The sequence below is a fragment of the Neoarius graeffei genome, chromosome 3 (assembly GCF_027579695.1).
Source record: "Neoarius graeffei isolate fNeoGra1 chromosome 3, fNeoGra1.pri, whole genome shotgun sequence".
In the NCBI taxonomy this organism is placed as follows: domain Eukaryota; kingdom Metazoa; phylum Chordata; class Actinopteri; order Siluriformes; family Ariidae; genus Neoarius; species Neoarius graeffei.
The window spans coordinates 102,828,706-102,843,853 of NC_083571.1; the positions used below are offsets into that span (position 1 = coordinate 102,828,706).

Genomic DNA, 15,148 nt, shown 5'->3' on the forward strand with positions numbered 1-15,148 from the left:
CCAGCATAACATAATACTTAATCTTGTTTATCACACAAGTCAGTTCAGTTATTAAAATGGAAAAAATGTCACTGTACAAACTGTAAAAGTGTTCTCTTGATAGGCTAATCCAACCACGTTCATACTGTCCATTTACCATTCGCTAATATTTTGAACACACGTGAGCGATAGCTACGTTTCTTTGGGAAAAACTGAGTGACCAGTTGTCTGCCTCTCCGGTCCCTCTCAGCTTTCAGCTGCCTTTCTTTACGTTTTTGACAGCCACTCTTCATATTTAGCGATCATAGACTGTACGCACTCCACTGCTGGCTGGCTGCTGCACCGCGACACAGCAACAAGTAGCGTTGCACTGATCAGCACACAGATTTAACACATCGCGCTTCTACCAGAACTGGACCGTACCATTTCACAAAAGGGGGAGGGTTAAATGACAATATATTGAAGAACTCAAGAAATAGACAACCTTGTTCAATTAGCTCATTTTACCAGATGGAATATTGCATTGTTGTTATTTCAAAAGTCTTATTAAAATCATTAAAAGCATATTATCAGCCCCTTAAAGGGCCCCATGGCAGTGCTGGGCCCCTAGAATTGTTCTAACCTTTCCCCCCCTGGCGGCGCCCATGCTTGCAATAATAATTTCAGTAGACAGGTAATGTTCAGTTCCCTCTTCATTTATTCTCTATTCAAAAGGCAAAACTGTCACACAGGTTAAGTCTGTAATGGACAATAACAAATTTATCTGAAATAGTTTTTCCTGCCTTAGTTGATTTATTTCCATTTCACATGCATGCAGCTGTTGTGAAGTTCAGTCTGTTTGTGTAGAACTCTCTCAAACTGGAGGTTCATTACTACACTCTAACTCCATGGTGACATTTTGCACAGGACTGGATTTCTGTGATAACAGAAACAAAGCTCCAGCAGTCTCTGCTGTTTATCCTTTCTGTTCTTTCAGGATATATTGTGCATGTCACTTCTTGTAGGGTTTTTTACTGAGTTATGTCTGAGTCGTTTGAAACCAATCTGGGTTTTCCGTGTTGAAAAAGGAAGCTGTTTCACCTGTAAGAAAATCAAACCCTTTCATGAAGAAGCTAACTCGAATGCGAGCAGAAAAATAAAATGAGATTCTTAAGCAAACTCTTCCATACTCACTTCCGACTTTCTATTTTTTTAAAAATACATTTAAATGGGGGTGGCACGGTGGTGTAGTGGTTAGCGCTGTTGCCTCACAGCAAGAAGGTCTGGGTTCGAGCCCTGTGGCCGGCGAGGGCCTTTCTGTGCGGAGTTTGTATGTTCTCCCCATGTCTGCGTGGGTTTCCTCCGGGTGCTCCGGTTTCCCCCACAGTCCAAAGACATGCAGGTTAGGTTAACTGGTGACTCTAAATTGACTGTAGGTGTGAATGTGAGTGTGAATGGTTGTCTGTGTCTATGTGTCAGCCCTGTGATGACCTGGCGACTTGTCCAGGGTGTACCCCACCTTTCGCCCGTAGTCAGCTGGGATAGGCTCCAGCTTGCCTGCGACCCTGTAGAACAGGATAAAGCGGCTAGAGATGATGAGATGAGATGAGATGCATTTAAATGCAATCGCGAATTTCTCTGGAGTTTTCAGGCTTAGCTCCTCTCGTCATATTCTCTTCAACCACTCATTTCTTCGTTGTTGTTGAAGCATTTGCTTCTCTTTGTTAACATTTTTCTTGATAGTGGGGAGATGGTAATGCCTTTTATCTATTTCTCGATTTGAACAACCAAAAACAGTGCAAAAATGAACCATATTGAAGACAGATTAAAGGTAGACTGCCTTTCAGATTTTTCAAGTGTCGGTCATAAAACGAATTTTACCCAACACCCAATTATTTTTGTTTAGTGGATCAGAAGCTACTGAATTTGAATCACAGACTTCCAGTTGTATTATTTTTTTTTTAAGAGAACAAGTGATGAATTTCAGGCCACATGGCCCTAAATTCTCCACGATTTTTTCCTGCTTCACCATGACCCAATTCAAGATACTACATCATACATCACGTGGTGGGCTTTCCCCATTCATGCAAGATATTGTGGGATACAAATTTGAAACAGGAGAGAAAAATAGAGGACGTGAGTGTGTGAATGAAACGTGCAGGACCGACTACAGAAATGGAAAGTGAGAAGAAAAGACGTTATGTTGCGAAGGAAGGGAAACGCAGGACCATACTAATAAATATCAGCAGTCAGCGAGCACCTCGGTGTGATCAGCTGTTTGTTTAGTGACAGGATGATGTGACTATCAGCGCACGGTCAAGGTAAACCTGTAGATGGCAGTAATGCAACACTGTGGATGCCAGGTGCTGTAAAACCGCAAAAGAAGAAGGAAAAGTAGGTAAACCTGCGCATGCACACACGGACTTCCTCTGTCTGCTTGACTGCATGAAGCGAGTGATTTCATGCACGTTATTTGCTCGGGAATCCCTTCAAATTAAATAACGCCCCAGCCACAGAATGGCCTGATTTTTTGAGATATTACAGAAATAAACATATCACAATGACCAAATTTCAGAAGGAACTAAATTTCACCAATTTTAATTAAATTGAAAGGCTATCTAGCTTTAAGCCTTGCTTAAACAAAAGACGGTGCCTATTTACCGTAACTCCAAGATGTGATTATCACATAGCGCGTGACATCTATATCAGAGCCTCCTGAACAGGAATTAACGAATGATGGTCCTTTTCAAACTTCAAACTTATCAACCACATAAACTTTTTTTTTTTCAGTCTGGCACATTATTCTTCTGATAATCTGATGAACTGGACAAACAGTAAAAAAAAAAGCCGGGAGGGGTAGTACTCAGGCAGTCATTTATAAATAGGAACAAAAATGCCATACTTGTAAGCATAAACAAATATGTGCTTAAAAATCTAAATTGCTAAAGAAATAAGATAAACTCGCATTAAGCTCATTCCTTTAGCCCTTCAGGAAGTTTGTAGTAGTTGTACTACAACCATTCTGTCATGAAACTGTACAACCATTCTGTCATTTCTTGTATGTTTACATTTCAACAGGTTTCTTTTATTCTTTGTTTCTGTGCTGATGGAATATACTCAGTATATAAAATCAATGCACTTTACTTACATACAAGTGACCTCTCTGCATTTCAAAACACATTTAACACATTTTGTTGTGCATATCATCTATTTTTATTGATACAAAAACAAACTTTCAAACAAGCATTATTTTTCTTGACATTGTACAGTATATATCTACTGTGGGCCTCTGAATCTCCCAAAGAACAGGATGCTTTTCATGGGGTTGTGCCTGATGAAGAATAGGAAGGGGTGGTCTGCCATGAAGTTCTCCTCTTGTAACAGGCATGACTCATTCACTGCAACTATGGCTGCTGCTGCCGCCTCCGTGCCTTCCTCATTAACCTCCACAAAAGCTTTGTGGGCCACCGATGACATAAAAAGTCCTTCTTGGCTGCTCATGCCTGTAAGATCTGCAACATTGGCCTGAAACAAAGAGCTCATGCCCATCTTATTCAGTGTATCCATCAAAGAGTACTGCTCTTCCAGCTTGAATTTTGGCAGATGGACGTTGATGTCACTCCACCTGGTCATCTTTTCTGGATTTGTCCACTCAAGCAGTTTGTCCACTGTTATTTCAGTCTCCAGCTGTGAAGCAAGAAACACACAGACACTGTCAGGTGTTAGTGAGACTATGGTGGAACAGTTTTGGTAGAGGAATCATTTACTGCCATAAAAATCATAGTAGTGTCATACCAGACAAAAGAGCTCATGTGAAAGCATCGAAGAGACAAAGACATCAAATGAAATAACATAATACTCAAGTAGGTCAGACAGCAATTTAAGCAGATAGACAGATCCTGACTGCCAGCAGCCAACATACAATCCAGTGAGTGTTTATAGGATTGTGCATGCTAACAGACCCCTTGCATATGACGTCACACATCACGTGATAATTTCACCTGGGGATCAAACGGACACCGTCTTTCATGTAAGCAAGGCTTAATCTTTCTTCAATATGGTTCATTTTTGCATTGTTTTTTGGTTGTTCAAATCGTTCAAAAAGATAAAAGGTATTACTGTCTCCCCGCTATCAAGAAGAATGTTAACAAAGAGAAGCAAATGCTTCAAGAACAATGAAGAAATGAGTGATTAAAGAGAATACGACGAGAGGAGCTAAATCTGAAAACGAGACGAGAGGAGCTAAGCCTGAAAATAGAGCGAACTTTACAACAGCTGCAATAAATCGACTAAGGCAGGAAAAACTATTTTGGATAAAATAGTAATTGTCCGTTACACACTTATCAACCTGTGTGACTCAGTTGTGCCTTTTGAATTGAGAATAAATGAAGAGGGAACTGAACATTAACCGTTTATTGGAATTATTTTGACAAGGGTGATTATAGTCACTGTATGACTATAGCTACAACTGGAATGTGCTGATTCTGTTACTGTTTGTAATTATTTTACCATCTAGTATTCGATAAAATTGAAATAAAATCTTACAATATTGTTTGAAAGTCTAGAGCAAGATATTTTCATACTTTACAAATAATAACATTTCAGACATTGTTTTAACAATAATAAGTATCACTGTATAAATGATAGCGTAAATAGCTCTGTAACTAGATGTCCTTGGGGTTGCTGAGACATGGAGGGACGGGAATACTATCTAGCCCACAGTTCAGGTCGGAGTCCTTTGAGAGTAAATGCTTTGGCTTTCACAGCATTCTGTGCCCAAAAGCTGATGTTGGGAAAATCATTTACACAAAGACGGTTTTCTTGCTTTTGTATTTTTTTTTAACTGTTCTTCTGTGTCAGGACTCTTCGGGAAAAAGAAGGTATATTCCAACATGTAGCTAATGCTAGGCCACAAATCTCCAGTCGTTTCGAGGAATTTTGTAAATAAATTCTAATAAACTCTAATTTCCGCTTATATCTATCCTTTGTTTCTTTCTGACTAAGATTATCCAAGTAAATCCGGTAGTAGAGCTTTTTTACCTGTAGTTTTCTTCAGATAATAACAACAGATGCCGGACATCTTCACTTGGCTTCAGTATGTAAACAAAGTTCACTTGTCCCCCAGGTATAGGGTAATGATGGTTGCTAATGTATAGTAAATGTGATGTCAGTGCAAGGGGTCTATAGGCAGTTTGAATTTCAATTAGATGTAAAATTGCCTTTTTTTAAATAGATTTTGTTTATCTGAAGATCATTATTAATTAGAAGGAAAAAAAGACAAAATCTTGAGGATGTTTGTGCGGACCTTCTGAAGGGAGTCTGAGCCATCCTGAGACTCCTCAGGCAAAAGCACCACCATGCTGAGTTCTTCCTCTACATAGGGTAAATCCAGCACCTGCAGCTTGTACTCATCAACGTAGTTGAAGAGGAATTTCTTCTTCTTGTACATCATTTGCACTGGTTTTGTCTCATTCTAACAAACATACATACACAAACGGTCATGAGCAACATTTAACTATACAGAGAAACTGGATTATGAAGACTGAAGTATTATAAAGCAAACGTGAATTATGTGACTTCCACCTTATTTATCTTAAAGGGCATCTCTTTAGTGTCTTCAGTATTAAACACATCTTTCCATTTTCCTTTGAAATAAATAGCGTTCACCAAGGCAAGTCGAGTCATTGCTGTGACCATCCCTGGCTGCAGAACATCTTTGATTTTACCTAAAATCAAAGACAACATTGAAGACCTGAATATGGTCTTAAACACAGCTGTTGCATGATGTGCATTATGGTGTAGATTTTGAGAGAATATTTATGTCTCTAAATGGATTTGGCTCTTACCCTCAGTCTTCTCTTCCACCCAGTGGTTGATGAGCTTTCGTGACTCTTCTGATGATCCAATGAAGTCTACTGCCTGCATATCAGCTTGATACAACTTCTGAGTAGAGTCCAAAAATTCCTGCAACAAAAAGTACAACATACTCAGGACACATTTCCCCCGCACAAACACCTGAGTAAAATCTGTCTTGTTTCAGGTTTGCTCCGGATATCATAATGCAAAAAGTTGCATTTTAGTTTAGATGTTGACCTTGATAGTCCTGGGTATGACTAAATTGCAACTGGTGGTGAGTCTCCGGTCTGGGAGGACTGGAGTATTGGGGAAAGTGGAGTTACCCCTTAATCACCATTGCTCCCAGGTCCGCTCTGACCCAGAGTGGTAGCACCTGCCTGGGTTCCAGCTATGGGTTAAATAGTACATCAATAAGGCCACAGCAACAGGGCACTTTTCGGTGCAATGTGGCAGATGTGGGTTAATGGCACACCACCAGATGGCATGCGGAAGAGCCACTCAAATGGCAAATGGATGGCATCACTCAGCAAGTCAGTTGTCATTGTGGGGCAACTTCCATACCCATCAGATCTGTGGCACTTTTGTGCACAACTTGGCATCAGGTCTGGAGGTCCAGAGAGACAACATGATGGGGGCATGAAATCATTTGTTTTACTGTGTAAGGTGCTTTGTTAGGAAATCGTGGCCCATCTGCATTTCTGAACATCCTAATGAAGCAATCATCATCGTTAATGATGGACAGCCACTACCAACAACCTTGTATAATCTGAGGAGGTAGATAGTATCAGATACTATTCAGTAGCCCCTGCAAAAAGGCCAGCACTGTGTGTGTGAGTGAACAAGGCCCCATACTATGGGCTCTAGAACTCATTTCCTGGACTCCTGTGACAGTCATTAAGTTGCCCACCAGCCCAGGGGCAAATCCCACAGGGCAAGGCAGTCTGGCCAGAGGTGCATTTGCTTGTGGCCCCAAAAGCAGAGTTCAGGAGCTGAAATTCAGAATTTGGTGTCGCAAAAGAAGCTACACATACTGTATTTTCACAAACTTCAAATGTAGATAGTTGCTTGCAATGTCAGTCAAATGGCACTAGGTGTCTTCTGGATTTGTAAAGTAGAGAAAAAACAAAACAAAAAAAACTATCAGAACCTCTAGTGGTAGCTTTTTTTTTGTCACCTCACAGTATGTTAAACTGCAAGTTGGCCTAGTGCTTACAGGGGCTTAGCTAGGATTTTTCGGGGGGGGTCACACACTGACTGGCAGCCTGAGTACATTATATAACAAAAAATAATTACCGTTGCTAGTTTTAGGTAGCTTAGAAACCAGCTCTTCCATTATTGCCGTGTCTTCCACGTTTTCTTGATGTTGTGTTCTAGAAATGGCACTAAAACTTAGCTTCGAAGCCACAAAATGCAACTTTGATGGAAAAAAATATATAAATTGCTTACCTCTCTTCACATCGAAAGAAGGAGGAAAGTTTAGCTTGTTTTGACATGGTGAATTATTAACACAAAAGGAAATACTTGTAATTCGCAACTAAAAAGACTGCAGCTACACTGGCAGCTTGACCATGCTTTCTAGTGCGATCTTGTTGCGCTTGTGCAGAACTGTGTCAGTCCTGCACACCTTGGTTCGTGCACCTGAAGGCACGCATCGGGTTGCGCGCGCGCCTAACGAACTCCGGCATGCGCGGCGTTAACAAAGAACACCTGTCTTTAATCAATTAACTATGTTTGGGCTATTTAAGGACTGCACCCATGCAAGGATGATGCGAAGTATTATGCCGCATCTAGTGTGCCTTACTGAGCCTTGTTTCCTGTCCCTGTTCTTGCTGACCTCCTGGCTTTTCGACTCCTGTTTCTCGTCCCTTGATCTTGTATAGTTTTGTCTCTGATCTTCTGTCCGCACCTCGATTGATCTCCTGCCTGTTTCCTTGATTATGACTTTGCCTGCTGTTTCGGACTGTTTGGCTGTTGTGTGCGTTTCACGCACTTAATGCTCATATTGCACTGTGTATTATTTAACATATCTGCACTTACATCTGCCTCTCCCACATACACTCTGACAAAATGGGTTTTTGCACCCAAACCACAGGAAGACCATACAACATTATAGAAACCCGAATGAGGCTGAGGTGACAATCTTGTTAAAAAAAAATGTTAGAAAAATTACAGTGGGCACTTTTCTAATATTCTTATGCGGCTAATGAAAAATGTATGGTCCGACAAGGGGGGGTCGTCACGGGCACCCCAGGAACCCCCCCCCAGCTATGCCCCTGGCTTAGCGTGTTTGCCTCTCGACTGGGAGATCGCGAGTTCTACTTGTGGTTGAGTCATACTAAACACCATTTTAAAAATGGTACCCATTACTGTCTGGTAAGGCATGCTGCAATACAGATGCAAGTGGGGAAGTCAAACTCTCATGGTTACCAGAGGACTACCCCCTGCACTATAACCCTAACTGTACAGGCAAAAGGCCAAGGGCTATCGAAACGGAGATCAGCGCCACACCCATAGGCCTTAAAGAGCTGGTTAGTTTTGGGACAGAAGACTCCCTGGGAAGACCAGATCCTGGCTTGAGAGGAACTTTAACTTTGACTTCACAGAATATTAAGGATTGGTGTTACCAACTGGTGAACTTCTAGAACCTACTTTGTCCTTTATTAACAGATCAATGACGCGAACCATTTTTTTGTAACAAAACAAAACCAAAATAAATGAACGGTTTTGGAAGTCTTACAGATAAGAAATGGAAAGTCTTCTCTCCATAAAGCCTGTTGGCCAGTCGAAGGATGTAGGAGGCTTTGGGGCTGTTAATAGCAGAGGTGAGGGTCTTGAAGTGGGTGTGAACATCAGGGATCGAACTGAAGGACAAAACCTGCAATGAGCAACAGAATCAGGAAATCTCCAGAAACAGGATAGAATTCCATTATGTATATGCGTGAAAATTTCTTAACACTCCTAAAATACACCTCAGGCATTAATCTAATCTAAAAAAAAAAAAAGGTGAAGAAATTACAATGATACTATGATGATGAAAAGTGCTTAAAGATTGCGTTTGGCATGTTCAACATCCGTCAAGAAAATTTAATATTCAATGAAAAACACAGTAACAAGACGTGGTTTATTGCATGTCTGAACAGATGTGGTCCCACTGTGAAACTCCCTGGATATGGTAATGCAAATTTGCTTGAGTATAAAGTTCGTTGTCAAGCTATAAACTTTATGTGGGTTTGCACATACACAAAGTTTTATCTCGGGCTGTATATTCTATAATTCATCAGTTGTGATCACAATAATGAGCATAATATAACCAGGGCTTTACATTAACTTTTTTGCTCACCGGCCACTGCGGCTAGTGGTTTTCCCGAGTCACTAGCCATTCAGCCTTTTCACTAGCCACAATTTTGTTGTCAGGAAATCGCAGTTTTTTCTTCACCATGATACGTTAAAGTTTGGAAGATCTAGACTTAATTATGAATGGCAGCGTATAATGTATCTCTACAGTAGCACTCAAGTATTCAGTGCTGTTAAGGTAACTCCCAATATGAAAACATGCAACCAATTCAGATAAAAATATAAACAGAGTATTCTGTTTATTGAACTCAAATTCAAGCCCCTTACAATATGAAATATCGTATAATGTGAAAAATAACATGCAGTACAGGGCGGCACGGTGGTGTAGTGGTTAGCGCTGTCGCCTCACAGTAAGAAGGTCCAGGTTCGAGCCCTGTGGCCGGTGAGGGCCTTTCTGTGCGGAGTTTGCATGTTCTCCCTGTATCCGCATGGGTTTCCTCCGGGTGCTCCCACAGTCCAAAGACATGCAGGTTAGGTTAACTGGTGACTCTAAATTGACCGTGAGTCTGTGTCAGCCCTGTGATGACCTGGCAACTTGTCCAGGGTGTACCCCGCCTTTTGCCTGTAGTCAGCTGGGATAGGCTGTAGCTTGCCTGGGACCCTGTAGAACAGGATAAAGTGGCTAGAGATAATAAGATGAGATCAACATTCAGTACAACTGAACTGATTCTAATATTAAAAGTCCAATTCAAAACATTTATCATTGAAAAACATTTGATGTTCTGATATGCAAGTATTATTTGTATTATTATGTATATTACAGTGGTGCTTGAAAGTTTGTGAACCCTTTAGAATTTTCTATATTTCTGCATAAATATGACCTAAAACATCATCAGATTTTCACACAAGTCCTAAAAGTAGATAAAGAGAACCCAGTTAAACAAATGAGACAAAAATATTATACTTGGCCATTTATTTATTGAGGAAAATGATCCAATATTACATATCTGTGAGTGGCAAAACTATGTGAACCTTTGCTTTCAGTATCTAGTGTGACCCCCTTGTGCAGCAATAACTGCAACTAAATGTTTCCGGTAACTGTTGATCAGTCCTGCACACCAGTTTGGAGGAATTTTAGCCCATTCCTCCGTACAGAACAGCTTCAACTCTGGGATGTTGGTGGGTTTCCTCACATGAACTGCTCGCTTCAGGTCCTTCCACAATATTTCGACTGGATTAAGGTCAGGACTTTGACTTGGCCATTCCAAAACTTTAACTTTATTCCTCTTTAACCATTCTTTGGTAGAATGACTTGTGTGCTTAGGGTCGTTGTCTTGCTGCATGACCCACCTTCTCTTGAGATTCAGTTCATGGACAGATGTCCTGACTGTTTCCTTTAGAATTCGCTGGTATAATTCAGAATTCATTGTTCCTTCAATGATGGCAAGCCGTCCTGGCCCAGATGCAGCAAAACAGGCCCAAACCATGATACTACCACCACTATGTTTCACAGATGGGATAAGGTTCTTATGCTGGAATGCAGTGTTTTCCTTTCTCCAAACATAGCGCTTGTCATTTAAACCAAATGTTCTATTTTGGCCTCATCTGTCCACAAAGCATTTTTCCAATAGCCTTCTGGCTTGTCCATGTGATCTTTAGCAACCTGCAGATGAGCAGCAATGTTCTTTTTGGAGAGCAGTGGCTTTCTTCTTGCAGCCCTGCTATGCACACCATTTGTTGTTCAGTGTTCTCCTGATGGTGGACTCATGAACATTAACATTAGCCAATGTGAGAGAGGCCTTCAGTTGCTTAGAAGTGTCCCTGGGGTCCTTTGTGACCTTGCCGACTATTACATGCCTTGCTCTTGGAGTGATCTTTGTTGGTCGACCACTCCTGGGGAGGGTAACAGTGGTCTTGAATTTCCTCCATTTGTACACAATCTGTCTGACTGTGGATTGGTGGAGTCCAAACTCTTTAGAGATGGTTTTGTAACCTTTTTCAGCCTGATGAGCATCAGCAACGCTTTTTCTGAGGTCCTCAGAAATCTCCTTTGTTCGTGCCATGATACACTTCCAAAAACATGTGTTGTGAAGCTCAGACTTTGATAGATCCCTGTTCTTTAAATAAAACAGGGTGCCCACTCACACCTGATTTGTCATTCTATTGATTGAAAACACCTGACTCTAATTTCACCTTCAAATTAACTGCTAATGCTAGAGGTTCACATACTTTTGCCACTCACACATATGTAATATTGGATCATTTTCCTCAATAAATAAATGACCAAGTATAATAGTTTTGTCTTATTTGTTTAACTGGGTTCTCTTTATCTACTTTTAGGACTTGTGTGAAAATCTGATGATGTTTTAGGTCATATTTATGCAGAAATATAGAAAATTCTCAAGGGTTCACAAACTTTCAAGCACCACTGTATGTATTATCTATTAATAGTGTGTGTGTGTGTGTGTGTGTGTGTGTGTGTGTGTGTGTGAACATGTGTAGAGAGAGACATTAAATGTCCTCATTACATTCATCATCAGATGAGTCTGAATGGTCCATGAAAAATGGTTTTCATGACCTGAGGCTTCCAGCAGGCCATAAGTTGATAGCTGGGGCAGGATCAACTTCTTTCCAATCGCGTAAATGTTTCTAAACAGCAGCTCCATCCTCTCCAGCTCAGCCGACTTCATGACAGCCAGGGACTTGAAAGCAATGCTGTCCTTAGTGAACTAGCTGTCTTCGCCTGTTTTGATGTTATAGTACCGGTGTGTGCATTTGACTTTTCGTGGTCCTTTATAGTTTCGAGTTTAAAATTACTGGTGCCTGTCTTTGCCATACTTTCTAGTCTTCGCAGTGCATGGTATTTTTGGTTTTGCTATGAACTAGCCAATCTCGCCCTAACTTCCATTTGTCATTGAACTGTCTTATCTTCCTATTAGCATCTTGTTCATCTCCATGGCCGCAGCCAGCTATGAGGCCACCGAGGTCCGAACTTTGGTCATTTTTAAGAGCTGAAAATACATTTGTACGCTAAATATTCAACTGGATAAAAAAAGAAAGAATAACATTAAAATGTCTCCGTAAAAAGTGCATTGTTAATTATGTTAAACGTTGATTCTGTCTTCTGTGTCTGTTTCGTGCACATGGCTCTGAGACCAAGAACACAAAAGCGAATGAGCGCATGACTCTGGGGAGGAATGCAGTGCAGGAGACATGGTTTTTTTTCATGGTAACCATCAGAGCACTTTCATGAAGCTGTTCAATTTACATTTTCGAAGCAGCGCAGTTGTAGCCTACCTTATTTGTGATTTTAAAAATAAATAATTCGATAAGCCAAAGCAATAGAGTGGAAAGTTTCAACTTATGGTATGTTTTCCTTGGATAACTTTGCCTAAAACATGGTGGTGTATACTGATTTTTTTTCCCAGAATTTTTTTTTTTGTGTGTGTAGGTGTAATGGATGTCAGATTGTTAATGTATCTTAGTTACATAGGCTACATGGTTAGGGTATCTTTTGTCCTCATTGCTTGGGCCAGATCAAACCATTAAACAAGCTTAAATTATTCTTACCCTTGCCACATACATGATTTTTTTTTTTTCAAAACTGACGATATTCAGTGCAAACACCATTAAAAGTAATTTCAGGAATAGATCTCTTGTGTGGCGTGTAATTCACCCCTCTCATTTAAATATGGCGAAAATTTTTCGGCGCGCGCTTTTGCACATCACGGACCTCGGTGATTTTAAAATGCTGCCTCCGGCCCTGCTCATCTCTGCCCCTTTTTTCCTGAGCAGCAGGGTTTGAAACTCCAGCTCTATGTCGCCACATAGTGCGCTTGTCAGTCGTCAGCAACTTTGTTGCTTTATTCATTAACCGCAGGTTACCATATCACTGATTTTATCTGAGCTGTTAACGAACGTTCTAAACAATTCTGACATGTTGTCAGAATGTTTATGCAGGTGTTCATGGGAGTTGTAGGCACGTACAGTAATATTACATTGCAATGCGTTTATTATATCAGATGCCTTCAGAGAAAACTACAATTAAAATATGTCGTCATACCACAGAATAAACCACCCGCCAAAGTGGCTAGTGAGACTAAAGTTATTACCAACCAAAGCCAAATTTTACCCGCATTTGGCGGGTGGGCGGGTGTTAATGTAAAGCCCTGATAGTAACTGTAGTGTTACAGAGATCTTGTGTACACTGTATTATACCGAATGATCTCAGATAGGGGCGGCACGGTGGTGTAGTGGTTAGCGCTGTCGCCTCACAGCAAGAAGGTCCGGGTTCAAGACCCGTGGCCGGTGAGGGCCTTTCTGTGCGGAGTTTGCATGTTCTCCCCGTGTCTGCGTGGGTTTCCTCTGGGTGCTCCGGTTTCCCCCACAGTCCAAAGACATGCAGGTTAGGTTAACTGGTGACTCTAAATTGACCGTAGGTGTGAATGTGAGTGTGAATGGTTGTCTGTGTCTATGTGTCAGCCCTGTGATGACCTGGCAACTTGTCCAGGGTGTACCCCACCTTTCGCCCATAGTCAGCTGGGATAGGCTCCAACTTGCCTGCGACCCTGTAGAACAGGATAAAGAGGCTACAGATAATGAGATGAGATGATCTCAGATAGGTTGGATGGGGATTTTAATGGGGGTTTGAAGTATCACACCATTTGTATAATCCAACAAACAAACATCATTTTGTGATTTGACCAAGAATAACAAGCTTTCACCATCACATAAAATTTTCAGCATTGTGACTTAATACAAGGTATTTAGAAACCACATTATGTCATAATATCGTTACAATTTTGATGTTTTGTTCACACGTTTCAGTCCTGGTTTTATGTTGCCTATGTTTTTAAGATAAGCTCTCATACCTTAGCCATTTCCTCAGCAGAAGCTCCTCGGGCTCCTAAGTAGACCATACTGAGTGCAGCACTGATACTCAGTGGGGAAAAGAACAAGTTTCCATTCAGGTTATTGACGCTTATGGCCCGATACAGGTCCAGGGCAAAGGCGCTATTAGCGTGGCTCAAATTCTCCATCTTTGATGTATTGATGAATCTAATGCATAACACACACAGTTATGTGAATTGTGCAGTGTGGTGCACAACACCAAAATCCGTGCATATTATGGCTGAAAAATCACAAAACATCTCATCTCATTATCTCTAGCCACTTTATCCTGTTCTACAGGGTTGCAGGCAAGCTGGAGCCTATCCCAGCTGACTATGGGTGAGAGGCGGGGTAGACTACACCCTGGACAAGTCACCAGATCATCACAGGGCTGACACATAGACACAAACAACCATTCACACTCACATGCAACTCCTAGGAATGTCGAATCTACTCTCATTTAATGTAAATTAGAAATCTGGAGAGATCTGAATTTTGTAGTACTCACATATGGAAACTCGGGATGAATAGTCAGAATGCAGCAGGGACACAAGCAGCTGTTGTAATGCAGTACACCCGAAAGCCATACAGTGATACGGAAGTGAAAGAGAGGAGGCTCCAGATGCTATAAGGGAGGAGCAATAGTGGAGGGGAAAAGCAGGAAAGAAGAAAAATGAATTGCTGAAGTGGAGCATGTTTATGTTCCTCACACAAAGAAAACAGTCATAGGGAAATACAGTAGTGCTTGAAAGTTTGTGAACCCTTTAGAATTTTCTATATTTCTGCATAAATATGACCTAAAACAACATCAGATTTTCACACAAGTCCTAAAAGTAGATAAAGAGAACCCAGTTAAACAAATGAGACAAAAATATTATACTTGGTCATCTATTTATTGAGGAAAATGATCCAATATTACATATCTGTGAGTGGCAAAAGTAAGTGAACCTCTAGGCATGGGCGCCGCCAGGGGGGGAAAGGTTAGAACAATTCTAGGGGCCCAGCACTGCCATGGGGCCCTTTAAGGGGCTGATAATATGCTTTTAATGATTTTAATAAGACTTTTGAAATAACAACAATACAATATTCCATCTGGTAAAATGAGCTAATTGAACAAGGTTGTCTATTTCTTGAGTTCTTCAACATATTG

The 15,148-nt window shown here is 40.9% G+C and overlaps 1 protein-coding gene across 2 annotated transcripts; it reads right to left on the reverse strand.

Moving 5' to 3' along the window:
* Positions 1-3,147: 3,147 nt before the first annotated feature.
* LOC132883788 (leukocyte elastase inhibitor-like) lies at positions 3,148-14,595 on the reverse strand. Of its 2 annotated transcripts, none has more exons than XM_060917799.1 (7): positions 14,507-14,595; positions 13,980-14,166; positions 8,552-8,689; positions 5,805-5,922; positions 5,542-5,684; positions 5,264-5,431; positions 3,148-3,645 (listed from the first exon to the last, which is right to left on the reverse strand). In XM_060917799.1, the coding sequence occupies exons 2-7, from the start codon at positions 14,145-14,147 to the stop codon at positions 3,235-3,237; spliced, it is 1,146 nt and encodes a 381-aa protein (XP_060773782.1). In that variant the 5' UTR covers positions 14,148-14,166; positions 14,507-14,595; the 3' UTR covers positions 3,148-3,234. The 2 variants fall into 2 exon arrangements, with proteins under 2 accessions (XP_060773782.1, XP_060773784.1); XM_060917801.1 differs by lacking the exon at positions 13,980-14,166 and adding an exon at positions 9,518-9,769 and having other exon boundaries at positions 14,507-14,589.
* Between the last annotated feature and the right edge of the window lie 553 nt (positions 14,596-15,148).